General features: G+C 39.1%; 1 protein-coding gene across 4 annotated transcripts in view; it reads right to left on the bottom strand.

The window, feature by feature from the left end:
• Window positions 1-27970, bottom strand: part of LOC311166798 (cohesin subunit SA-2-like) — a 57838-nt gene that overhangs the window by 19478 nt on the left and 10390 nt on the right. For 3 of the 4 annotated variants that reach the window (XR_014617036.1, XM_084226966.1, XM_084226967.1), the window contains exons 7-20: window positions 26051-26122; window positions 24114-24318; window positions 22907-23058; window positions 21574-21647; window positions 21018-21141; window positions 16998-17096; window positions 14860-14939; window positions 6809-6916; window positions 4792-4897; window positions 3834-3951; window positions 2896-2999; window positions 2363-2455; window positions 2188-2277; window positions 996-1199 (exon numbers count right to left, since the gene is read on the bottom strand). Coding sequence is in view for 3 of the 4 variants with exons in the window: in XM_084226966.1 (XP_084083092.1) it covers window positions 996-1199; window positions 2188-2277; window positions 2363-2455; window positions 2896-2999; window positions 3834-3951; window positions 4792-4897; window positions 6809-6916; window positions 14860-14939; window positions 16998-17096; window positions 21018-21141; window positions 21574-21647; window positions 22907-23058; window positions 24114-24318; window positions 26051-26122 (1629 nt within the window). In the remaining variant the exon portion in view is untranslated. The remainder of the gene's footprint in view (window positions 1-995; window positions 1200-2187; window positions 2278-2362; window positions 2456-2895; window positions 3000-3833; window positions 3952-4791; window positions 4898-6808; window positions 6917-14859; window positions 14940-16997; window positions 17097-21017; window positions 21142-21573; window positions 21648-22906; window positions 23059-24113; window positions 24319-26050; window positions 26123-27970) is intronic. The other variant, XM_084226968.1, reaches the window with a different exon arrangement.

Here is a 27970-nt window from a genome sequence, read left to right as displayed (position 1 = left end):
AAGAATCCCTGGTCTTGCACTGATCTTGTTTCTCATAAGTACACATTCTCCCACATTGACATAGATCTCTATTTAAGACCAATAAAATTAATCCAATCTGAGGTTAGGGGATTTTTTGGCTTGACACATTTTGCAATATCCCTGTGTCCAATAAAAACTTGCCCGTGTTAACTCTCATACCATGGCATGACACCTGTTCATGACGGCACAGTTGATCAGATCAGCTGCAGGCTTCTGTTGTTCAGTTCAGCCAGCAAGCTATTCATATCCCCACCAGCTGTTTCTGCTTTTTAGACCTAATGAAAAGCTTTGAGAGAGACTGCAGTCCTCTTTCAAGGGGGAAGTCATTATTTCCAAGACCCTCAAGGCTATACAATCTGCATTACAGACTGCTGTTTGCTTGTCTTTTTTCCCTACATTCAAAGTGAAAGCACAAAGGGCATGCTATGTACAGGCAAATATGGAGAACTACAGAGCTGTACCTTTTTGGGAAGAGCCTCATCACCTGTAGATCGAGAGCACTCACTAGCTGATTTTGCACATAGTATCTTTGGCACAGTATTGGAGTAACTACAAAGCAATTTCTTAGGTCCAGAATATCTGGTGTAGCAATTTTATCCCTCACAAGTACACACTGGCACAGATCAACAAAATAATTCTGAGGTTAGGGGACCTTTTGGCTTGACACATTTTACAACATCAGCATCCAATAAAAGCCTGCCAGAAGACATACAATGCCTGGTTGGTGGCGTGAACTACCCTGTTTATTATTTTCCCAACTCTATTTCTGCCAAAATATACTGCCAAAATATATCTACTTCATTAAAGTGTGAAGAACCAACCTTTTCAGAAGTGCAAACTCATCTTTTAGAGTTCTGCCTCCTTCAAGCAGAAATGGCAGGCAAAGAATAGTTCCATATCCCCCTTAATTTTCTTTGTCTTCCTTTTCTTTCCTAGGAAAACAGTCTGCTTACCCTTCAAAGAGTCACACTCACCTTTTGCCAGAAGCAATCTACGAGCTGGTTAAGCTGTTTTATCAACTCATCTATCATTTGAGTTCGAGCACAATCCACCTGGCTATAGATGGCAATTTCTTCACGGCAGAGGATATAGTAAGTCCTGGAGGAAGCCTCGAGGACAGACATGTCGGAGTGTATGGCCACAATGTCTTTTATCTCTCTCAGCAAAGCATCCAAATGCTGCAGGTGATAAAAGAGGCATTTATAGGTAAATTGTACAAAAATCCTCTTATGCTTTAAATCCTTTCACTAGGCCCATATATCCCTATGGGTCATATAAACAAGATGAAACAAATGCCAGTCTAAGCAGAAGAGGGGTAGGACTAAACAACACAACTTTTCTTTTCTGTGTTTATAGCTCTCTTTCATCATTATGTCTCTAGATCTTCCTAAAGAATGAAGCAACTGCTTTAAGTTCTACTAGCCAGCAAAACATGGCTAGCATTACATAGGGAATAAAAGATGCCTTTCCAAATGACAGGTCTGACTTTAAACAGTAGAATTTGACTCCATCAGCAATGGAGAATGGAGAATGTTTTGGATCATGTCAGCAACAGGGTCTTCACTCTTAGTGGGAAGAGGTAACTTGTGCCATTCTGCTGACTCGCTCTCTTCCAGTTCAAGTTTTCGGCTGAAATTACCCTCAGAGTGTTTGCCTAACACTGCCTCCCTGTAAACACCCCTGCTTAAGAATATGTTAAGCTATTTTGAGGATTTCATCTATCCATTTCTGACCATCCCTTTCCCATCAGCAGATATATTATCTCCATTCTTATCTTTCAGTCACTGTCATTCCCCAGCAGCTGGGAGTCAGCCTTCATGGAGAATGAAACCTATTCTGCAGTAAACTCCTGGGAGACACCAATTTAAGACACATGTCATAACACACCCTCCCTCCAGCCAGGAATGAAAAAACTCAGGGCTGGGTCTACCAGACAAAACCACAAATCGTTATCCACCAAGGCCAGACCCAGCATATCAGAACTGACAAGTACTAAGGCTTTCTTTTTGCAGCTCCAAATCAAAAAGTAAAGCCTGAATAAGATCAATTTCCTTAAGGAATGAGACCCTTTCATTGTATTTCAACAAATTTCTACTTGTTCCAAATCCCATTAAACTCCCCTCATTGTCACATAAACATGAACCGATTACCCCAAATCCTATTCACCTTCTCTAGATGTCCGGTACTGTAAACATCTAAATCGTAATACTGAGGAATCTGAAGAAGATTTGCCACTTTTTGTGCATCTGTTGAATACTGCAGAGAAAAAACAGGATATGAGTACATTGCAGGAATTTTAATGAAATATTTAACATGCATTCACAGAGCAGCTGTTAGTTACCTTTGCCAAGAGCTGAGGAAGCACCATAATAAAGTGCTCAGTAATTTTGGTACAATCTTCCAATTGGATTTTCTTCTCCTTTATTGACAAAATCTGCAGATAAAGAACTTGGTTTCAATTATAAAATCTCTGGGATTTGAGTGGAATCTCACATATAACCCAAGCTTAACTTATATTGCATTGCCTCAAGCATATCAACCTAAGATAGAGACACTTTTCCATTAAGAAAATCAGATGCTTTTTTTTTATGTTGACCTTAAATTAGATACAACTTGCTGAACAGCTATATGTCATGGATAAAATGCTCATCATTTGTCAATAACATGCTTCAAGTGGCTCCCCTCTAATGCTCATCTCCTTCAGCATCTATTTCTAATAAGATCTAGAGGTGAAAAGACACTGCAACATTTCAGAAAAATAAGCTATTTTATTTCCTAAGATACATCTGCAACTAGGAACAAGCTGTCTGGCAAAGTACATAAGGCAAAGATAATGTGATGACAGGACAATAAATAAGACTAAGATGCACTGACTTTTTTGGCTGCACCTCGGCCCACTGGAGGATGACCTTCTGCTGCTTCTCTGACTGTTGCAAGGATGATTTCGATGAGAGCACTTTCCTGGGCATCGCTCAGTGCTGGAAGTAAATCAGCCTCAGCATCACACAAAAGAAAAGTGAAGATGCAGCAACAATTGATGTAAATCCTACTCATTTACCTGAGGAACTGTGGAAGGACACTAAAGAATGTGAAATGAAGTGTTTGACTTCATTTGAAGGAATTATTTTCTACATTTAGTGAGTACCATTAATCCCTTAATGGCTTAACTTTTCGGGGCAGTTGGGCTTGCAAAAACACAGGCAGTTTTAATGAGGTCTCCCACTGACTAGAGTCTCATTTAGGACAAATCTTATTTGAGTACCAAAATGCTCTAACTCACTTGGTTTACAAACTGATTTTAATCACACAACCAACTCCAAGTCTGCAACAACTATTCACAGAATGGTTTGGGTTGGAAGGGACTTTAAAGATTTATTTAAGTTCACTTCAAAATATTTCTACGAAAGAAAAAAAAACCTCTAGTGTTAGATGTTAGTGAACTCAATACATTATTCCTTTTCTTTTGAGGAAGGAGTAAAAGCCTGACAATAACTGCATTTCAATCTATTACTACTTTTAGATTCCACAGTTTTGGACAAACAAAGTGAACATAAGCATTATGGCTTAATTACACAAGTATTTACTAGACAGATCCTAAACTGACATTACATAAATACAGAATACTGAATAAAACACATAGGTTGACATAAATTTTACACTAGCAGTGCATTGTTGCATCTGCTTTGTGACACCTGGGGATGACAATTTGGGACCAAATTGTACTGCAATATGAAATAAACTAGCTAAGGCAAGGTTCAAAAAATAGCATGGGGAGATTCACTCAGACAAAACTAAATTCTTCGCTTACCCACCTTCTCCAGCTTCTTCAGCATTTTTTAATAGAAGAGTGGTCATGCACTCCCAGTCCTTCAGGAATTTGCCTGCCCAGTCCCACAAGCTGTCTACTAGGTATGCAACATGTTTGTGTAGCTAGGGATTAAAAACACAAGCTTATAGAAGCAAACACATCACTAAAATAAATACAGCTTCATATGTTCCTCTCCCTCTGTCCAATGACAATGCTGTCATTCACACATATATTCACATGCAATATTCCAATATATTTATTTCAAGGCAAATCAACATTTAAATATCATGTCTTCAATCTGATACAAAGCAGGAATGTGGGGTGAAAAATCAGGAAAAGCAGGCAAAAAAATGTAATTTTCCCTATTAATACAAATTTAAATTTAAATTAAATAATCTCTGAAACTAGTTTTTGTATTGCTTTATATTGCTGACTGTAACAGCCAAAAATGCAGTTACAGGACTAGAAACAAGTCGTCCACCAATTCTTTGGAGAAAGATTCAAAACTGCTGTGCCTGAGACACTTTGGCCAGATAGAGATCTGCAACCACTGCAGAAGCTAAACTGTGAACCGTTTATCAGCTCTTAAGCTGATAAAACTCTCATGAAACTACAGTTTTTGGTCAGCATGGAGCCATGGTACAGCAACTCACAACTACCTCCAGAGAGATATGGACACATACCAAAAAACCCTCACTTGGTGGCATTAGTCTTTCAGGTTGTTTCCAGAAACTGCCTCAGTAACTGCCTTGCTGATTCTCTCCATTAGCACACTTGTAAATTAAGTTTAATACAACAAAACAGAAATGGTTTCCTTAAGAACTTAACCTAGAGAGCAAAAACATTTCTAACACCACACATTTCAGAGCTCACCAAGAGAAATTGCTTTCAAAAAGCAAGAAGATAATTGATTTAACATGCAACACTGGATTTACAAGGCTTACTGCAGGGGCAGTTCTCACCTCACTCTCCAGGAAAAACTGTATTAATCTCTTCAATTGGTCAGTGCTCGCCCCAAACTTTCCTCCTCCTTTGGGCTGAACTTTATCTCCCTCATGACTAAGCAGCCTGCCAAAAGAAAAGCAAGTCAGTCCAGTTCTGCTACATTCTCCTTACACTCATTTATGAATATAACACTAATTCTGTCAAGATCACAAAGACTGTATTTCTCTTAAGTGTCTACTTATTTACCCCAAATCTCATTAGACTTTTTTATAAGATGAAAGGAAAAAAGATTGTTTTCCATTATGAGAGATATGCTATCCCTGTGGATACAGAGACTATTCTGACAGGTACCCTGCCACCCTTCTGGATGATGGAAGCAGATTCCACAAACTGATCATACAACAACACAGGGATTTGCTCATGCTTGAAAAGAGGCTTCCTCTAGGCCAAATTTAAAACCTTAACAACACAGCAGAGATATTACCACAGAGCCACTATTCACATCACAGTCCATCTTGGAACTGCAGCTTCTTAAGGAAAGCACAGTATCTTGTAATTCTAAGAGGCAATTAACATCACAAATGCAGTGAAACTCTGCTCTTCCTCTTCTGTCTGAGGTATGAACCACAGTATGACACTTCCATTTCCCTCTTTATCCAAAATGACTCTGACTACTACCCACAAAAAGTGCTAATCCTAAGATAAATACAGGAAGGCCATCCCTGCAGATTAATGTAAGGCCCAAACAGCTTGGATTTAAGAGCTGGACCACACTACTAAATGTCAGCAAAAGCTTGTGCATTCAGGAAGAGTTTCTGCTGGCATAATTTATGCCAGCTAAGTAACCTAAGTTAAAATATGCAGACATGGAGGAGATTTTGTGCAAACCAAGAAAAAGGGGCAGCAGGGGTGGAAAGCATAAGCATTTATACTAAAACTTAGCAGTATAACCAGGGAAAGGAGCGTGTCACTAACATGTCTTATCACACCAAAACGAACATTCTATACTGGAAAAAGTGCTGGAGAAAAGCACTGGGTAAACAAGGACAAGGATGAGATTTACAGGGTCAAGGTGTCCACAAGGCACTGGCAAGCTGGGTAGAAAAAGTGAAGTTATCAGGGCAATCACTTTGGTAGCAAAATGAAGCAGAGTTCTGAGAGGAGAACCACCTAATTTATGAGAGCATATCAGGACCAATACAAACAACTAAGCCTAGCAGATATAATAGCAGATTCATCAAAACAGAAGTTTCTATTCGTTTGTCTTTCTGTTGGACTTAGCTCCACAAATTCCAGAATGCCAACATTTCAGTTAAACAGGAAAAGACAACTAGGAAGAGATTCTGTATGCATGGAAGCACGATTATTATTTCTGAATGTTCCCCCAAAAAATCCTTGCCTAATATTTTTGCTTTCATTTCTTTTTGTAAGTCAGGATTATTTCTCTCAGTGATAAAGACAGAATATTTGTCTCTTCCCTTTTTAGCGTACAACTTCATGCAACCATTGTTCTAAGAAGCCCATTTATAAGAGTTACTCCTGGGGAAGATAAACCCTGTATTTCATTAATCTGACAGGAAATTGGGAGGGCTTTTTAATCTGCTGCATCTCTCATTATTCAAAGCCTTTACAATGTATAAAGCAACTTCCAAAGGGAGAAGAGGAGGCCATTTTTGTGATTAATCACCAAACTATGAAAATCCAGCAGATGCCAGGTGACAGATTAGCTCGTAAGAGGCAAAGCAATAGGAAAGTAGAGAGAAAGAGGGCATGTTCTCAACACAGCATGGTACTTGTGGATCAACTGGTTTCATATTCCCTGTGTTAGTCTTGCAACTTTTCTCACACCTATTGTTTCAGGGCTGTGCAGGAAAACATGCAATTACCCCCAGACAGCATTTCTCTTCTGATTACCCGAAGAAAGGGGGCACACACTTTCAGCAGAAAAATTAATGCTTAATGTCCCCTTTAAAATAAATCCACCTTAATTCTAAAACAAATGAGACTATGCAAGAACTAGGCAGGCAGAGATACCTTTTATAAAGGAATTCCCCAGCTGCTACTGCAAGCGGACGGTGAGTGGTATAAACAAACTGGTATAACATTTCACAGTCTTCAGCTGATAACACATCCTCACAGTTCCTAGGCAAAAATAACAACGGAAGTTACAAGCCAGGTTTATCTGCAAAGAATAGCATGAATGCTATGTCCAGCTTTTACTAGACTTGATTCTCCATAACCGTGCAACTTGTTTACACAGCTATGTGTAAATTTTTGTAGGGCATTTCTAAAAATGCTCTCAAACAAAATTGGCAGTGTTCTTTTACTCACTGTGTAGAGAAACAGAGGTTTGTGTAAGCCATGACAAATCAGGCCCACTGCATGGACATGAATGTTAATTTAAAGTATAATTACAGTTAATTAGTGATTACGGTAAAAAGAGTAATAGTAATAAAACAGGAAAATCATGCATTTACTTTAGATATGCTTAGATGTTCGCCATAGAAGATAATAAACAATTAGAAACCTTCATTCTGTAGTAGAAATTATTCTTAAGTCATTTATTCCAGTATTTTAAAACCTATGTTCTATTACACTAGAGCCCCACGAAAAAATAAATCAAAACACATTTTTGATGGCATGCTTATGGCTGTGACCTCTCTGCACAAATACATTCAAAGTCATGACTTTTTTCATTCAGCTACGCATCTTTAGAACACCACATGTCAACTAGTACACCTAGAAGACTCTCTGAGAGGTAGAAATAGTATTGATATCAAATATTTACAAAAAAGAAACTGAAGCATCAAGGTTGAATATCCCAATGAAGAGGTACCAGAGCAGTGAAGTCCAAAGCCAGGATTACAGTTTCCAAATATCTGCTTCTTACTGTCACAACATTGTCACTGGACTAGGCTACTTCAGAGAATGAAAGAGCAACATATGAGATCCTTACACTTACAACACCCAGATGAGAGGAAAGGGTTTTTATTGATCACTGCATTCAATCCTCGAGTAGTAACACTTTAAAACCATCTACACCTGTGGTCCAACACCCTTTCTACAACTGAGGATTCATGCTATTCTCCTGCTAAGAGCGATGTCTACAAGAAAGCAGCAGTCCTTCCTATGCTTGCCCATTTGTCTCCAACCCATTGCATCCTTTAGCATCCTCACAGGTCACAAAGCCCAAAATATCCTCCAACCTGACAGAAAAAGAAGCGAGCTCACACTAGGTGAGATTATCACTGGTGCATCCATTAAAAAGGCCTTTTATTGAAAGTGCTAATGGTGAGTCTCCAAAAGTGATGAATTAGTCTCACAGGATAATGTGAAATAAAAGCTGCCTTACATATTTAAGGCAGGTTTTGGTGTACTCTGTAAATATGCCTTGAGAATATATTAGCAGTAATAGAATATATAGGAAGTGTAAAGGAATACATATCAAGAAATCACCATAAAGAGAAATATTTATGTCACTCATTTAACTATCTACAGAATTGGGAAATTAGAGTAAAAATGATGTTATTGATGTTAAGCAGTAAAAAAATGAAAGAAGTAATATGGTTTTATGGTTCATTAGAGCACATGAATAAGCAGTGGTGTGTCCTGTGAAGCCAGGAATGGTCAAATTTATGAAACTTCTACAAGTTTAACAAGTGAGAGTAAAACAAAGAATAACAACAAAGAGCACTTACAGGAATAAAAAGACATGATATAATAAATATTAAAAGACTATGTGGAATTTACAAAAAAAAATAGCAGTCTGACAATGCTTCTTTCATTCTTTTTAATGTCAATCTATTATTGAGTTCTTTTAAAGCACTGGTTTCCATGAAGATGTCTTTGTCATTTTTTCTCTATATATATTTTTTTCAAAACCAATGGACAGCTGGGAATATAAGAAATTTCACAAATATATGGTGATCTAAACTGAACCAATACAGAATCATAGAGCACTGAGGATGGTCAGCAACTCTGCAGAACATCTGCTCCAATCCCCCGCTCATCACATGAGGATCAGCTACAGCAGGTTGATGTGTCCAATCCATGAAGTCAAAGATTCTACAACATCTCTGGCAATGTGCTCCAGTATTGCATCATTCCTCAGTGAAAAACCTTTTTCTTATGCTTAAATGAAATTTCCTGTATGAACATGCCAGTCAAGTGCACACATTTTTTTATATTTAATTTTTTTCTTCTTTGTACTTCAGGTTTTCTCTCTTTAGCACATTTATAGAAATAATGAACGCAATACCTGAATGTTTATATTTTAAAAGAGTTCCTTGAATAAGTTGTTCAGCTAGCTTGAAGAGCTAAGCAATACCTATCTCTCTGGATAGAAATTAAGGACTCTTCCTTTCCAGTACTAATGAAACTGCTTTTCCATAGGTATTTTTCTACCCTTAGAAAAGGAATCCTGGAGGACACCAAACTGAACATGAGCCACCACTGTTCTCTTGTTGAAAAGAAGGTGAATGGTATCCCAATCTGCATTAAGTCTTACCAGCAGGTTTGGGGAGGTGATCCTTCCCCTCTACACAGCACTGGTGAAGCCACACCTGGAGTGCTGTGTCGAGGGCTGAGTTCCCCAGTACAAGAGACAGACTGGGGAGAGACCAAGAAAGGGTCACAGAGATGATCTGGGGATCATCTCTCTGGGACTGGAGCTTCTCTCCTTTGAGGAAAGGTCAAGGGAGCTGGGACTGTTCTGCCTGGAGGAAAGAAGGTTCAGGGGGATCTTAGCAATGTGTGTAAGTAGCTGGCGGTGGGAGTAAGAAGACAGAGACAGGCTTCTGCTCCTGGTACCCAGGACCAGAAGCAACAGGAGGCTCCTTCTGATCATTGGGAAACATGTTTTTACTGTGAGGGTGACAGAGAACTGGCACAGGCTGCCAAGGGAGCCTGTGGAGTCTCCATTGCTGGAGATACTCAAAAGCCATATAGATGCAATCCCAGGCAATGCGCTCTCTGTGGCTCTTCTTGAGTAGAGGGTTGGACCAGACAACCATTCTAACTTCAGCCATTCTGTGATTTCCAAAATCCCAACCTCCCCATTTTAAACTTTGTCTTGTAAGAGGTTGGGAATTTATCCATTACATTAATCTAGGGCAACATTATTTCCTCCCTCCTCGAGACATAAGTAGGTGAGATGCTGCTCCAGCTGCAAAGGAAGCACCCCCAAACAGCAGAGAAGCAAAGGAAGGGAGAAGAATCCATTTCCTTTGCAACACAAGTTGACAGACACTCCCAACACCACTTGAGCACCTGATCTTCTGCTTTTTCCTTTCTTGAGTGGGAGGGAATACCTGTGTGCACTACTACTACTATTACTGTTCAACCACTACTCTCTGATCATGATGAGGTTTAGGCTTATAACTCCCTCTGAAATGGTTGCTCAGGCATTTTACCTGCCTCTGCAAGCAGCAGCACTTGACTACACATGCAACCACCAGCACTAATACTACCACACTAAACTGTGCCTTTCTTTTTTACATCCATCAGGCAATCATCAACCACACAAACAAATACAGCAGTAATACTGCTGCAAATTTACAGCCCTCAGCATGCCAAGCAACAGATAAAGGTTAAGCCAGAAGTGCCTGCCAGCATTTAGGTACCTAAAAATAAACAGGCATGGCCTTCCACATACCAATCCCATGACATACCATTTTCTCTGCACTTCAGTGTGAACATGTCCCAGAGGAAACTGGGACATTCTAGAGGGAGATCGCAGACCCATTTTGTTCTGCATATGGCACCAGTTGAAAGATTTCATATCTTGCTTTTTGTTTCATTTGGTTGCATGGAAGAGGTATGACTGCTGGAGTAGCTTGATTTGGTCTATGCTGTTGCTCATACCAGGGATAACCATCAAAATCTCAAGAATAAAATAAAAACACATCTGACACACTTTACAGAGTTTTATGCTAGTCTTTGTTTTTAGTGGCTGTGCAGGGTAAGATCTGGTACACATTATGGTGATGACAATCCAAGGTATAGCATCTCAATCAAAAAAGAATCTGGTCACTTTGCATTTAAACTTAAGTCAAGGTAAACATCCAAATCTGCAGATGCATTGTAAAAGTAGTATATGTGCACAGAGCACTATCAATCAAAAATAAATGCATGTTAAAAGTATTCTAATGTCTGCAATAAAAATTTAAGTACAAAAATCATGTACTACTAAACTGTTCTGCAATTTCACTCTCACTCCTTTGCTCTCATTGCAGGTTATTTCAAGACACACTTTGGTGATCAGCAAAATGACAATATGGTTGCATACACTAAAATGTAACAATAGTCCTTTCCCACCCACTGTACAATGGGATTAGCATGTTGCAATACACCGTGATTATTCTGTGGCAGACAAATGTGTTTTGTGTTTAAAACTCAGTTTAATTTCTAGTTACACTCAACTAAAGTAAATCAAAGTCATTTTCCCCTGGGCTATTCACATATTCAAGCTAATTGTAGATTTGCGCCCCTATCCACACCATCTGTAACCTTTCCCCATGCATCTACTGTGGGTACCTTATTACATTTGCTGCTCTTTTCCAAAATCCCTCTACACTTTTAGGTAGTTAAGCACACAAAAATTAACAGAATTGTCTAGCAGTAGGCACACTGAACTAATTTGCCTCCTAAAAGGCAATGCTTTTTTTACCTTGGTCTCTCATTGTCACTGATGCTTTCTCCCTCTTTAGTTCCTTCCTAGTTCTATTCCCTGTCAGATCCTTTGCAACATTAATGCTAACAATTATGCATAATTCAGTACCATTAATAATTTCTATTATGCTAAACCTCACAGGCTCATTTCCGTTCCAGGATCACATCATGCTGTGTAAAAACAGAAATCTACTAGCCCAAAGACTGGCATTCAATTGAGACAATATGCAACAATCAAGAAGGAAAAAAATCTCAGCTCACAGAGATACACAAGAAAAAAAAATACAAATATGGATTTAAAAAAAAAAACAACTAAGTATATGCATAGCAAGAGAAATCTGAATCAGCACCGGGATTTTTTTTTTAATAATGTAACACATATAAGTGAATTGAAAAGATCAGTGTTTTCACTGCCTCTCTAGCTATCAAGAGAGAGAATGTAACGGCACATCAGCTTTATGGGGCAGTAGTACACAGAGTAGTCAGTGTATATTCCACAGAACTGGAATGCAGTGATGGTTGAGAGATGCTCAAAGCTGTTACTACCATACATGGAACACAGCTCACCTGCCACTGCAAAACATCACAAAAATGGTGAATCAGCAACAAGGTCTTGCTACTATGCTGACCCAAAAGACAACTATGGAAGTCAATCAAATAAAGTTACTGACATAATGTATTGTTCCCAAGAAAAATTACCCAACTGAGTAATTGGAAGAAAAAAAGCTATTAGTGGATGACTCATGTCATGACATAACAAAATATTTATTCCAAGATTACAGACATGTTCTGAAGGTCTGTACCTCATCAAGGAAGACTATTTTTTTAAATTAATGATTCCTGATCAAATAGAGAGAATTCAGATAGAGATTCTTTCCAGAGGCTTTAAAAATAGCTTTCAGAAACTTGATCTGAAAGGTCTCTCACATCTCACTAAAAACGCAAGTTGGGCCACTTGAATTCAGTTGCCAAATTTGCAGATGACAAAAATCATTCAAACAGAAGCCAAGACAGCATGACAAAAGTGGCAAAAATTTTATTCCACCACGGCATACTAGCAGCCATGCCATTTATACAAGCTGTCATTTATTACTTTATCATCTCCTTTCAGGCAGGGAAGTTGCTGTCCCCAACTTAGTTTCATGCTTTACTGCATGTATCAAGCAGCACTACTGCTCAAAAACCAGACACACTTTTTGTGTGTGTCTGAACACACACAAAAGCTTTGAGCTATGACACACACCTATTTGAGACACATTAACCCTGCAGGTTTCTGCACTGCCAGCAGCAAGTCCATTCTGCCACTATTGTAGGTGCTAAGGCATTAGCTTTTCTCCTGCAAGAAAAGGATCTTGATACAGGCTCTTATTAAGAAGAGCCTAATAATAATATAAATTTTAGATATATATATATAATAATAATAATATATATCTTGATACAGGCTCTTATTAAGAAGAACCTAATAATAATACATGTATACATAATATATATCCTTATATATTACTGGCTATATTGTCTTCATTCTCTTCACACAGAGTTATACACTAGTCAACACTACTATTATAAAAGAGAAGAGCTGTTGTTGAATTTGCTTTCTGAGTCTCCAATGCACACTTTCACCACTCCAATAATTATGCCAAATCAGCAGGGCTCAGAGCAACTGGGGGTACAGTGGTAGAAAGGAGGATGGCTATGCAACTGAGGAGCAAAAAGAATAAAAATAATGTATTTGCTAGGTCTCTACATAGCTTAATTAAAAACAATTTCATGATGTATTAATTTTACTTATGAAAATTGCATCTTATGATGGAAAAATATCATTCAGAAAACTTTAGATGGCATTTATTCACACTGGAAACCATATTTAAGCAAAATTCAGAAAAAACTGCTTCAGGGAAAAAGAAACATTGATCAAACTTTTATAGCTGCAGCTTGCATTAATGAGAACATGATCCCTTATAATAAAGCCAGAGATGATAAACAGCTGCAGTGCCAATATAGCTCTTGTTAATTCAGATACTGAACAAGTGCAGCCGTAACTGGTGTATGGAATCTTTGTACTTCAACAATGGTGAGCTGCTCCTCCTAGCACAGGGACATGTTATCCATGGACACTGCATTGTGCTTTGTTCCAACAGCTAGGCACCATGGGGAACCAAGGGATGTAGAAATGGACATTGTGAACACAGGAACAATATAACCCTGGCTACTACTAGTGAGGTCTGAACAATGGCACTACCTTCAGAAGAGGGTGCAGTGCTCACAGCATCATATGCTGTTCTGCTGTGCCTATTGAAGGAGACCTGGAAAAATGCCATTCAAACCAGTGGAATGTGAAGTGGGACAGGAGACAATAAAGCAGCACCTCAATATACAAACATACTTGAAATTTATTGTAAATATCTACAGCACCACATTAGTTGGACCACTAAGGTCTAGAGGCTCCTCTAGCAATGACTAACACTTCTGGCTTCAATAGAGAAGCAAATCCCACGAGGCTATTGGATAATGTCTCTTACTGTACACGGAAAAAAGTATCTACATCACCAAAATTCAACTTACACTCTCAGACAGAGGAGACACTGAGTCCTAACATCTCAACTGTATTATCAATGGAATGCAGTGAAGGTTTTATTCACATTTTGCTTTGAGAAAGAGGGACAGAAAATTTATTCTACACGTATTTTGCAAATAAAGACATTTCTAAAATAAACATGCTGCTCAAGGATGTATCAGAAAAACATTTATATACTTCTGTAATACTAAGTGTAATTCTTCCCCACACTTACAGCTTGCCATTATCCTACCAAATCTATGGCTGGCAGGTAAATTTCTCAAGAAAACAATTCCTCTGTTAGTCTTCCACCTTAGCAAAATCACACACTTCATTATTTCCTGTCAGTCTGCTATGGGCTCAAAGGCTACCAGATTCTCTGCCCTGGAGCCAAGAATCTTAAAGTCCAAATTCTAGCAACAGCCTCAAAGCTCAAAGCTTCCTGCATCAGGTGCAGAGACAGGGAAGAGGGCAGAGTTGTCCAAGCTTCTGGTCAAGACCTGGCAATCCTGGGACAGAAGATGGCGTGGGGACCCCATCTTCAGTGGGAACTTCCCCCAAGACAGTCAAATGCTCTTTTTGAGAAAAGCCAAAATTAAAAAAGGTGGAATTTCCTTTCAGAGGGAAACAAAGATATGAAAACGTAGTTTTCAGACTGAATCTCAGCACAAGGGTTTTCTTAACACTGGCATTTCCCACAGAAAGAAAATGACATATCTTGAGCAGCTTTAACTGTAACTGATATCCTGCCAGAAGCAACTGTTTCCCAACAAGTAAGTGATTACAGGAAGATTCATCAGGTTTGTACCTGGATGTTGTTGCCATTAAAACAATACAGTAAATTAAAAAAGAAATTATTTACTGTGACATAAGCATCAAGAGTTTCATGGCTTGAACTGCTACTTCATGGTCCTTGTCCAGAGGCATGGACACAATTCGATCCTAATGGATGTAAAATGACAATAAAAAGATGTAACATGGTTTGTTCTCAATAAACATGTATTTTTGCTACAGCTAGATCATCTACACTAGTACAGCAGAGATTTATTTTTATTTCAGCAGCTATTTCCTAAGAGACATAAGGCAACTTGATTACTACCAAGTAGTTCCCCAGCCCCTGAAAATTAACAGCATGTTAATTTTTTAACTGAATTAATCATGCAGTAATATGATATTTTTTATACATGTAATGTATGCGTTCACAAGAAATTAACTACACACTACAAATTAAAAGTGACTGACAACTTGTTTCTAAGATGTTACTACTGGCACTTCAGTATGTTAAATGAAGGTAAGCCTCAAATTACGAGCATTATCTAATCAGTTTCTCCCACTAACAGTAAAGTGCCTGCACCTACACATTACAGAAGTCAGTGCCTTGCTGAAAAGACAGTTAGAGTTTAAGTCATAAAGATACCTCATGGCATAGCAGCAATATTGCTGACCTCCAGAATTCACAATACTGTAATTTAGTACACATGCAAACAACTCAAAAAACTGAAAAACTTCCCATCCCATGAAACCAGGAACTTGCACACCTCAGCGTGGCCTATATCTTTAAGACATATTACACCTTTAGACTTGCTTGATCTGGAACTATTTTAGTTTCCCCATTTGACATATGGTTTCTAAATCTCTACTTTCATTTTCCTTTACACTTTCCTTTTTCTCACAATCCAGTTGGAAGGTATCTAAATCCACAAATCCTGAGTCTGAACACTCAAGGGTAACAGAGGGAGTATGCGTAACTCCCGTTTGCAGGAAATGGATTGATTGTTATATGATTACACTCCCCATCACTGAGAAAGTATGCTTTAAACTTTGAAACTGGTATTTTGTGTGTAGCTGTTTGGATTTCTTTTGTTTAGAGGAGATGGAGTTGGTTTTGGGTAGGGATTTTTTGACTGGGGGATGGAGTTAGCACTAATCCATTTATACTGCATCCTCCACACAGGGAGATCGCAGCACAAACAGCCCAAAGCTATTTCATCACTCTTTATTGAATACCAATCCTGCATCTGGTTACAGAGCTTACAGCAGTCAGAAAGATAAGGGACTACCACATAATCCTTTAAAACAGGGGTCAATCTTAGATAGCTGAGTTTAATTCTGAATAATTCATTACTAAGATACCAATATTAAGCCATTTCATGTTCTTTGAGAATATGTGATAAGCACTTTTCACTATTAGCAACTGCTTTGACACACAGGTTAGCCCTGCACCTTTTGCAAAAACACCATGGGTTTGCTACCACATGCAGGCATTGATTTGTCCTGACATTGAATCATGTCCTGATTCACAGGGACTGAGATATCAATCACATCATCTTCAGCTTTCTTATTCAAATACTGAGAAGGTGCAACCCTGCTAGGGTAAGAGCAGCTGATAAAATCCTTAGCAAGGCCAGGTTTAAAAAAAAGTAAAGGGCTTACTTCTTAAATGAGTGGGAATATTGGAATATGACAAAGGTAGAGTACAGGGTCAGTGAAGCCACCAAACAAGCACTCAAAACTACAGTGTATCACCTGATTTGTTCAGAAAGGAGGTAAGGGATCCTTCTTCAAGATTCATACTGACATGGCAGATCAAGAGAGAGCCATTCCCACATCAGTGGGACATGGAAAGCCAGTCCACTATCTACAAGTTTAACCCATTATCAGGACAGCAAAAAGAGGATCTTTAGCATAGGAAATTCTTTGTCATCTGCCAAAGATCCTGTAAAAAAAACTGGGCCAATCTGGATAAATGGTGGCGATAACTGACCACAGTGCATGCTAACACCATTTTGTGCAAACTAAAGTGAAAGGGAAGAGATCATAGAAACAGAGGGAAACATCCCTGCAAAACTCCTTCATCTATTCAGTCAACAAGGCTGCTTCTGCAGGAGTCGAAGCTCCTCTCAGTCAAGAGAGTGGGGAGATCAGCTCTGATCAAAACATCAGGCCCTGTGTATACACCCAACCTAAACTTAAAAAAACAGCAAACAGTAATTTATTTACCTTGAACCTGTTAGTAAAGAGATCCATCCTGGAAGCAAGTTCTTTTCTGCTATAAATTCCCTGCAGTCCCAGAAGACATTTCAACCGCACTTCAGCTTGCTGTAAGACAAAGAGAAATTGGGTAACAGCAAAATACATGTATCTTTGTTAGTCACTATCAGCATTTATATCATGTAAATAAGAGCTCTTTGTGGGTGCCTATCCAAATGCTGCCTCATCTTCTTTATCAGTGACATCAGTACCAGTTTGTTTGTGTGTACACACGCTCATCTCTCTCTCACACACACATAGAGGAAGCCTGCAGTGAGCCAAACTCAAAGGTAACATCAAAGTTTGTGTTAGGTTCCCTAAGAGTCAAAGAAACTCTCACAGACCACAGCTGATAAAAGCAACAGAATACAAAAGATACAGGGATTGTGCTACTCATCTGTTAAAAATACAAAGACAGGAGTATGGATGGCCTACTTAGTGCAACCAGCATTCTCCCATACATCAGACTTTGCTTGCTTCTTGTCAACAGCTGTCTGGGACAATTGTTAAACACAGACAAGGAGTCCAAGAAATTACGGATTTCTCTAGATTACCAGAGGAAGAGGTGCAACGTAGAAATGCACTGTGGATTCTTACAGAGTTAAGCATCATGCCTCCTCCCTATTTCTGTTTTACACTAGAACATGGTATTTTAAGTATTGTAGGAAAAGGGTTGCTTTGAATTCAGCCTAATTAGTTAATTTAGGCGAAATATATTTATCCACGCAAGGTGTTATTTCATACTATTACTACTGCTGCTTCATAGATGCCTCAAAAAGAAGTCTTTTCCATAGCCAGTTTTTCAATTAGCTCATGCATATTGTTACATCATTCTAAGGACAAAGCTTTAAATGGAACTGGGAAAGGATTTTGATGATCCAACATAGAAAAATCATGTGTTCTGTAAATTTATAATGGTAAGCATATCAGCAGAGATACTAAGATGAACTGCAGGCTTTGAATCAGTCTCTTCCTTTCTTTCCTAATTCCTCTTGCTAACAATAGCAGGAAGAATAAACATGGAAATACAAGAAAGGAGACCACCTACACACAGGCTATGCATTGCTACAAGTTCCTGTTCACCTGCTTAGATGGAAAGCCAAGGATGATATTCAGTGGCAGGCTTTGACTAACAGTTTTGTTTCAGACAGCTTTTTGCTAGAAATATAAAATGAAAGATCAATGGGTAACAGTGTACACTGCTCTCTAATCTGCCCATGACACACCAGCAGTACTTATTCTGCATTATATTTTAAAATATCTGAGGAAGAGACTGTTGCCCACACCTGCTGCTTCCTACTGCCACAGAACTCACTCACAGACAGTCCCAAGGTGGCACCCATCACTGCACACTGGCACAAACTCAGCTCAGTCAAGGGACTGTAAAACTGACTTGGTTCTTTCAGTTGCCCTTGGTTCTCTGTCACAACACTCTGCTTGTGAATAGGGACTGCATTTGTGTGTGGGGAAAGGGACAACAGTGTGCACTGATTTGCTGAATGGTCATATAGCCCTTGGCACACGCCTGGTAATGCCATTTGTCAGTCAGGTGGAGTCAAGTGTAGGCCTGCAGACAAAAAGTGTAACAGATTAAATCTCCCTTCTGAGGTTTCTACCCAAAAGCTCTCAGACACAGCCCCCAACATGTATGCTCCTTCAAGTGCTGAGAAAATTATCTCTAGTAAATAGAAACGTATAACTACTTCTATGACTACTTCTGTTATTTTTCCTAAGTTTTCATCTGCATTTTCCTTGTTTCTCCTTCTCAACCACCTCCCCTTTTTTAAATTCAACATTCCCCTTAGTTTTGGAAGGATTTGAAGTAATGTTGAATGATCAAGAATATACCTTCAGGTTCTTTCAACAGCAGCATCAGCAAATACAAACACCCAGCCACTTTCTGTCCTCATCAGAACAACCATTCTAATGCCAACAAAAAACCTGCCTGTTTGGTCCTGCAAAGCTGTGACAGAGTGAAGGGGAATTATGTAAGCACATTTTCAGGATACTCTGAACACATACACCGTGCCTCAGCTGTATCATAGCACATTTTGATCCTGACTTGATGACAGAAAACATCAGTAAAGTGGTGGGCAGCTCTAGTGACCTCAGAGAGCTCTGCACAGGCTCCAGCACTGCTTGAACACATTCAGTTATGAGATTGCAGGCCCACCACTATCAGAGATAGGGCCAGTCAATAAACCTTACAAATACAGGCTGGGACCTGGATGGTTTGATAGGACTGCTGAATCAACACTTCCCAGATTATGAACTGGGAAGGTCTACTTCTGAATTACTCCTGGATTGCAAAGACAACCCAACTGTCATTCGAGGCAAAACAATTTTTAAAACTGCCCTCCCTCCCCAGCCTTCCCAAACAAATCCATGACAGTATATAAAAAACACTGCTGCCCCTGTTGGTGCTGTTGTTTATAAATCAGGCAAGCAGTCACTGGGCTGCAAATCACAAAGCACAGCCAAGACTGCAGCCACCAGTAGTGGCACACTACCAGGTCTCAGCCAAATGCAGAATATGGAAGACACCTCACTTTATCTCACTCTGCTTGCATCTGCATTGCTTTCAGATTTAAAAAAAAAAAACCTTAGAAAAAAACAACTATTTCCAGTTTCCAGTAAATGGCACTGGGTGAGCTGTGTGCATTAATTAGAGACACCAGCTGTTAATCTTCACTGCAGAGTACTGCAAATGAAGACACATCTTCAAAAAACCCAAACTTTTTCTTTTGAGAATTCTCCAAACTGAACACGTACTAAAAAGATATTGTGATCAGATAAAATGTATGCAGGAACAAAGGACAGTTCTTGATAGATCTGCCGTCCTAAAACCCCAAAGGCCACCTTCAGAAGGAGGGCGCAAGCCGGGAAGCAGGAGCCTCGCGCGCCCCCTGCTGGCCCCGTGGCAGAGCACAACCTGATCCGCACGACACAAACATGGCCCGCAGCCGACACAAACAAATCCCGGGGTGTTTCAGCATCCACACAGGAGCTACAGGCACCTTCAAAGGCGGCCTGCAGAAGTACAGCGTGTCGATTTCACTAATTAGCCGTTCCCGATAAACACTCCTATCCCCCTGAAGTCTCTCATGCTTTTTCGAAGCAAGAGAAAAAGTGTACTTTCACAGAAGCACAGAACAGACACGATGGTGCATCTTGTCCATCTGGTTGGTCCATCTGGTCCAACCTTCCGGCTCAAGCAGGGTCATCCCAGCACAGAATTGTGTCCAGACAGTTCTGAACATCTCCAATGAGATGCCCACAACCTCTCTGGGCAATCTCAGTAAAGAAGTTCTTCCTCATGTTCCAGTGCAACTTCCTGGGTATCAGTTTTTGCCCATTGCCTCTTGTTCTACTGCTTGGTGTTTTGGACTTACTGACTCCTTTTGGCTTTTTTGCTTGTTTGTTTTGGTGGTATGTGGAGGATTTTTTAAAGTGCCTCTACTCAAAAGAAAAAATAAACTACAAGGAAAAGGAGAAAACCCTTCGAGAAACAGCTGGACTTCCTGTAAATATATTCTGTACCTGTCTAACTCCAGATGAGAAATGCAGCATTGAAGACTATTTTACTACAACAGAATTGTAGTAGACAATATTTATTTGTTCATTCTTTATAAATCTAAACAAAATTTTAAATGTGGATCAAGCCTAAAAGCAGAATTTCAGTCAACATTTAACCTTCTCAAAAGATATAAGCCATTTTACAGTTCAGAAATAATTCCCAATTCAGTGACATATAAATATAACTGCACATACAGGGATTCACACAGAACTGGAAAAAACATTCAGTGTTATTTAGTGTTAATATGACTTTTAAAATACAACCTGAAATGTGGTATAAAGTAAATTCTTATTGTACTACCACAGTCTTAAACATCTACTCTCAAGAATTTAAATGCTAGGATTCTTTCAAAAGAATTTAAAATAAAAAACCTAATGTACTGCCCTAAGTAAAAAAAAAAAGTTAAACTTTACCTTATCGTAGAGCATCCATCCAACATATTTTAAGTAGCTATCATTCAAAAAAGCATCTGGGTATGTTTTAATCCAGCTGCCGATTTCTTCAATGCAAGTTGCTCTGATCTCAGGGATAACATCACTGTGAAATTATAAAATTGTAACATTAATGCGTTAAAAGTTAATTTAAAAACCAATTATATTATTTGCAATAATTTTATATTCTGGAATTTCAGAAGCATGTATAATTCAAAATATTCCAAGTATCTTCATATTAATATTATAAAATATTCTTCAATCAGTACTAAGACCACTTTTAGCCACAAACTATTTTGCAGTTCTGGATATCTTCTCATTCACAAATGCACTGCTCTACAGCCAGCAGGAAGAACTGAAAGAACACAATAGAGAGGTCCTTTTGGAAGCCCAGGTTCTGAAAAACAATTTAATGCTACACCTTCCTTGACACCATCAGTGCCTCTAGGATGTTTAACTTGGTTCTCCTATCTATACAATCTGAGCAGGAGTTTCTGGGGAATGCAGATACATGTCACAGCTTTATTTTCACTCTTACCGGTAACGGTTTAGAAACGTCCCTTTGAAAATTGCATTCATCATGTTCTGTATCTCTAGAAGCTTATGCTCATACTGAAATACAAAGAGAACTGAATGTTAATATTGGTCCCACAATTCACTACACATGAAAAATTTTCATCAGGGCCTTTGAAATACTACTGTGATGCAAACTGCTGGTGTTTACACATGGTACCAACACAAAATGAGGGGTCTGTATCTGCACTAGCAACTGGCCTTTTTGTGGCTACAGATTGAGGAAAGATTTATTGGATACCAACTGCTAGCCTTGGGATGAAGCTACTTGTTTGATACAGTGAGTCTTGATCAGAAATCACACAGAAAGATACAGCACAACTATTAAGCAATCCTCACATACAGATCCAAATTCTCTAAATTCTCTCTTCATGTACTTGAACAGAGATGGAAAAAAGGCAGACAAAGAAATTTTCAAAATATGCAATGTGCCTATTAAAAAACTGAATCCCAAAAATTTAGGTAGGAATTTCTAAAAATCCAAGTCACCTAATACAAATATTCTCTCACAAGAGCATCAGGAAGCATGACAAGTTTGGGTTTTCCCTCCCACACACCCATTTCCTCGGTCTTTGCCACAAGATCAGACTTACAATGATACTAAAATATCCTGTCTCACCCAAACACTCCTCCCCACAAAAAGGATATTGTCTCAGAGAAGCCCACAGACAGCTAAAACTCAGAACAGAGGTAAGTGATTCTAAGGTGAGGAGACAAGGCACTATACCTGATGTTCATTCACCAAGTCACCCTCTCCCTCAAGCCAAAGTTATTTTTTACAGTTATAGCCCTGTCTCTGAGAGCTGAAAAGGAGCTGTCTTTGAGCAGGGAAGAAACAACAGAAATTGAAAAGCAAAAATTATACAGGACATCCCTGCAATTCAATCCATTCTTGTAATGCATTACTTACGCAGAGATGACACTTAGTGTGTCTCCCTTTTGATTCATTGTTAAAACTTGGGCTTGCAATTTGTACAAACATACAAAACTGCACTTCCACAACATCACAGCTACTGAGACATTGAAATTTTTGTGTAAATCCATATTTGTGTGAAGATCAAGCGCTAATGACACCATCTTAGAAAAGCAACCAGTAGGACAGGCATCACAGGTTAACAGTACATAGGGCAGTTTTTACCTTAGTCATGTTTGTACCACTTAATCCAGCCAGGCACACCTGCTCTGCATCATGCATAACAAAAACATATAAACCTCAGAGAACTGCAGGGACCCAAAAGCAAGCAGCCAGCAATCCTTTTACACTTTCACAAATCTCCCATACAAGACACTTCCCTAACCTCTTTCCTTTTTCTCTCTAGCTGATCAAGTCTGTAACTGGTCCTCTTGCCACTTAGCCTCTTCTTCTCCACCTCATACAATCTTTGAGCATTGTGCTTGTTGACATCAAGGTTCAGATGGACACTTACAACTGCTGTCAGAAGTTTCATTGCTAAAAAAGAAACAAACCCAACACAATTAGCTTAGCTCAGAGACATGCAGCATAAATATATTCACCACTTTACCACAAAAAGGATATGGTTAGCCAAATCCAGTTTATATGGAAAATATGAATACTACTAGATTATAGTAATTTGCTTTAAAATACAGTGTTTCTTTTAAAGGCAGACAATGATCAAAAAGGGAAAATTAACTTCTATTTCTGGTGATTTAAAACTTTTGGTCAGAATTCTGGTCAGAGAAGTAATTTACTGGGCAACCCTCTTGTAAGTTTACGTAACTCTGACTTTTCTGCAAAAGAATCTAGAATTGTGAAACAGCTGATTGTTAGTAATCAAAAAGAAAAAAATTGAAAAACAGTGAGGCTGGTTCAGAAATTGCTGGAATCTTAATATACTACTGGAATGAACAAAAATTCACATTCCTTTCAGGATTGCTGGATGGTTTGAACAGATTTCAAGTCAGTTTTTTGAGCCCTCAAAGCAAATTGCGTACTTTAGAATAAATTATACTTTAAGTGCTCTTTGCATGGCAAAGAGGGTATTTACTGGCTTTAGGGCAAAAAAGTAGTAGCTTTAGTACCATCACGCTGTATGAAACAAAAATGTGTAACAAGCAACATTGTTTTTTTGCCACAAGAATAGCAGTTCGCCAAAGGAAACTTCTTAAGGTGAAGCAGCTACTGCAACTTCATCACATTAGTTAGTGGAGGGAGAAAAACAACAAAATAGAAAACTGCAAAAAATCAGTTACTGAAAAATATAATACTGAGAACAGCAAAATTCCAAAGTCGGTCATGTCAGGCATTAAAGATTTCTCTATAAAGAAAAAATGGTGTTAGATCTATCATATCTAAAGAATTCAAATTCAATTCAGATACACATGGGAACAGTTTATATTACAGACATTCATATACACTAGGAGGAAGGTACTCTCAGTGCATAAGAGAACTGTTCCAGTAAACAGTTTTTCAATTTAGAGCAGTTTTGTTAGTACACAAGCCAATAAAACTCAGCCCCTCTAGAGCAACTCTGCAAGTGATTTTACCTGCCAAAGTGCTTGTGTGCCTGAATGCTCTGACCATGGAATCTGCTAACCCTGTAAGCAAGGAGATGATGGTGTCCATCAAGTAGTTATCAAACAGGATGCTGCACTGGCACTGCTGGACAAGCACTGCAATGAATTCACAGAAATTGGCCTTGAACTTCTTCCAATAGGGTCCTGTTCTGATCAGCGGGTAGTCTTCATTGTCCTGCACAGGAGAGACAAGTTGAGAGGAAACACACTAATTAGTTCTGCTTGTGCATTCCCATCTCTCCCACTGAACATCAGAGTTTTGCTGACAGTTTCACTTCATCCCCCGTAACTTTTTTCATGGTTAGTATTCCAAAGTAGGGACAAGCAACTAGGACACAAGCAAGCAGAGAGACAAAATAGCTTTATTTGAGCTACACTGTCATAACAGCTCACTTTTGAAAGCAACGCAAGCGAGGTAGCTGTGAACAGACAGGAGGGAGAAAGTGTGTGAAGACAGAGCAGAGTAAGTAACTTTCACTGGAATAAACCATGAGCACTCCTTGCTTATTCTACTTTCTCAGAGGTAGCAGTGCTTCCCCACTTTCCTATCCTTCTTCTTCCTGCAAAAGTATGGTAAAATCCAGGCAGAAAACGAAGTAAGTGAAAACTGGAGACAAACAACTGTGGTGTGAACAGGACAGGACTGTTCTCAGTAGCAATGCCAGCTTGAGCAGTTTATCAGGCTAAACCTTAATGCCAAATACTCAGTCATTCACCTATACCACCTGCACCTGGGTCTCCAAAAAACCCCCACAGAAACAGTAAGTGGGTAATACCTTTGACATCATGCAAAAAGCAAGTTACAATAAAAACATAAGTGTCCACAGTATGGTTGATACTGCCAGGAGGAAAGCAGAAGGTGAAATGACTTCTCACACAAAGTAGTGGAAAGCACACTAGATAGACTTCGTAAATGGCAGCCTCAGACAGTGTGAACATTTTTTTCATGTACACCTCACAGATCCCAGGAATGGCTCAGAATATGAATTTGCATCTTCATATTTTCATGAGCAGAGTCAAGGAACTCCAGAACTTCACTCGCTGTGGAAAACCTCTTCATGAAGGCTGGCCACTGCTCAGCTGGTCCTTCACCAGTGGGCAAACACCTTCTCAGCCACATTCTAACACAGCATCACACTCAGCATAACCTCCCGTGCTTATAAAGTACACTTCATGCTCTTTTGTAACTGTTTCCAACTCATAGGGGCTGCTGTTTTCTTTAATGAGAAATGCCAATACAGGATGATCATAGGGCTGGCTGCAACCCAAAGCACATCAGGAATTTCAAATATGCTCCTGACCAGGCTGTAAGAGTCAGTTCAGAGCCTAACAGTAGCAGCAAGTGCCAAAACAGAAAGGGAAGTTTCCAGCAAGCTTCATTTAATGCTCCTTGATCATGACATGGACAGTAGAAAGACCATCTACAACTTCAGGAAATACCTACTTTATCACCATAGCTTACTCCTCAATCTGAAAAGCAGCACAAAATACACAAAGATTTCTCACTTTTTAAGAGCATTTCTACTGCCCATGTTTATCACACTGAGATAGTCTTTAATGGTAACCTGCATGCTGTAACCATATACACAACATGAAGGGCACACCACCTAAAGTTAGGCACCTAACTTGGGATTCCCTTAGGTTCCCTTTATAACCACTAGAGAAATAACTCTGCTTGTAGAAATCAAATCAGATTAGGCCTTTAACACAGGTTCTTCCAAAGAACTATTCAAATCACTCAATAGTGATGTGAGCTTCTGCTCTGACTCAACCAGGAAATGTTTCCTTCTTTCATACAGAGTTTACAGAAAGAGAAGAAAGTCAAAATGAAGTGCCAACAAGGAGTTCAGATAAATTCCCCACAGAAAAAGCTATACTACAGTTGTGGAAAGCTACAACAGCCCTACCATGTCCACTGGCCAAGTAACTGTCAGGATCCAAGGATAGGCCATGAATTTCTTATACTGCAACCCAGTTTCCTGTAATACAGGAGACAAAATTTTGAAAGCTTGTTAATGAAATGGCACAGATAATTCATAGACAAAAGCATTACAAAACATGCAACATATTTCAAAGGCCATTAGAACTTCACCCAATGTGTGTTTCAGGTGGCCCACACAAGCCAAAATACTACAAAAAACTTAAATCCTTCTTATCTGGGTTTTGTTGGCTTTTTTATTTAATAACCACTGACAAAAGACAGATACAGTTTTATATAAAATTTGAGTTGCCTTGTTACTAATACAAGACAACTTGTTTCCAAAATTTATAAGAAAACATATACAAGATATAACCCTTGTTATTAATTCTGAAATAAGGCTCCTCAGCAAGTCTAAGTACATAACCCTTTTCAATGTTTGGTACCTAGATATAAAAAATCTAAACCCTAAAAAAAACATTCTGAGGTTTTCAAATTAGAGAGAAATGTTTTCATCAGGAGTGTGACTTGATTCAAAGATGTTTTCTCAACTCTGCAATTATTCCAAAACAAAAGGCATTAAATCTAGAGTTCTTTATCAGGTTCAGTGAAGCACAAGTACTTCTATCCCCATATAGCCGTACAGTTAAGCACCAAAGTTAACTCTTCCCTTCCTAAATGTCCAAGCAACAAAATGGGAAAGAAAAGAAAAACTACGTAAGAACAAAGAACTGCAAGAAGTAAATGTCATTAACAGGAACAAAAGCAGAAGAAACAGATTACCTTAAAATAGAAGAAAAACAAAAATTAGTGTAAAGGCAAGACTGTCTCATCACTGAGGAATACCATGGCTCACAAAGACAAAATAAATGCCTCAATGACCATATTAAAGCCATTCTCTGCTTCCAACATCAGTACAAGTTTTCACAGAATTACAGAACTTGAAATTGAGAGAGACTCTCTGGGATCGCCCCACCTGCTCCAGCAAGGTCAGCCAGCATAGGTGGCCCAGGGCTGTGTGCAACCAGCACTTCTGCTCTCAAGTCCTGCAAATGTGGTTAGCATAACTAATGCAATTTTAAGAGGCAAGCAACCCTTCTCTGTGACCAAGCAGGTCACATATTAATTCCCTTTCCCTCATTGCCAGCCCTGAAGGTCCTGTGAACCAAGCAGACAAATCAAACAGATTAACTTCCCTCCCTCACAGTCTCACAGTTCCTGGGTGCCAGACCAATCACTCCCTTCCTTACCAACCCTGCAGGTCCCAGGCATTCAGCCAGGCAGGTGGTGGCAATGACCCAGTCAGAGAACAGGGAAACATCATAGCACCCAGAGCACTCAACAAAATCAAGGCACTGCAAGGTCTAAGTGGTGAACTCTGACCACAACTCCTGCTGGACAGTGAGACCTGAGCTATATTACGCTATTATATTGATTCTGCTTATAGAAATCCTGCGCCATTTTAATTATAAATTCTGCTCTATTAATAATAATAACATACTGTTAAGAAATAAAGCTTTAGTTTTAACTATAATTGGTGCCATCATCATTCTGTCAAGGATCCCTCAAAGTACATGTCTTTTCCCTCAGTGTCGGGTGATGCCATGAGCGGTCAAATAATATTCTCAGAGACTCCACAACCACTCTTGGCAGCCTGTTCCACTGTTTGACCATTCTCTCAGTAGAAATTTTCTTGTGTTCAGGTAAAATTTTGTCCATTTTAGTTTGCGCCCACTGCCTGTCTTGGCTTGCCTTTGCACTCACCATCTCACTGCACAGCATTGAGTGGAGCTGTGCTTCCTCCTTGTCCTTCTGTCACTATCAGGTATTTTACGGACCAGATTCCTTTGAGACAGTTTCTTTCCAGACTGAATAGGCTCAATTCTCTCAGCCTCTCCCCATATCAAAG

Source organism: Fringilla coelebs, assembly GCF_963513975.1.
Source record: "Fringilla coelebs genome assembly, chromosome: 2".
NCBI lineage: Eukaryota > Metazoa > Chordata > Aves > Passeriformes > Fringillidae > Fringilla > Fringilla coelebs.
The sequence above is the reverse complement of the archived record's forward strand: the minus strand, read 5'-3'. Positions and strand labels throughout refer to the sequence as shown.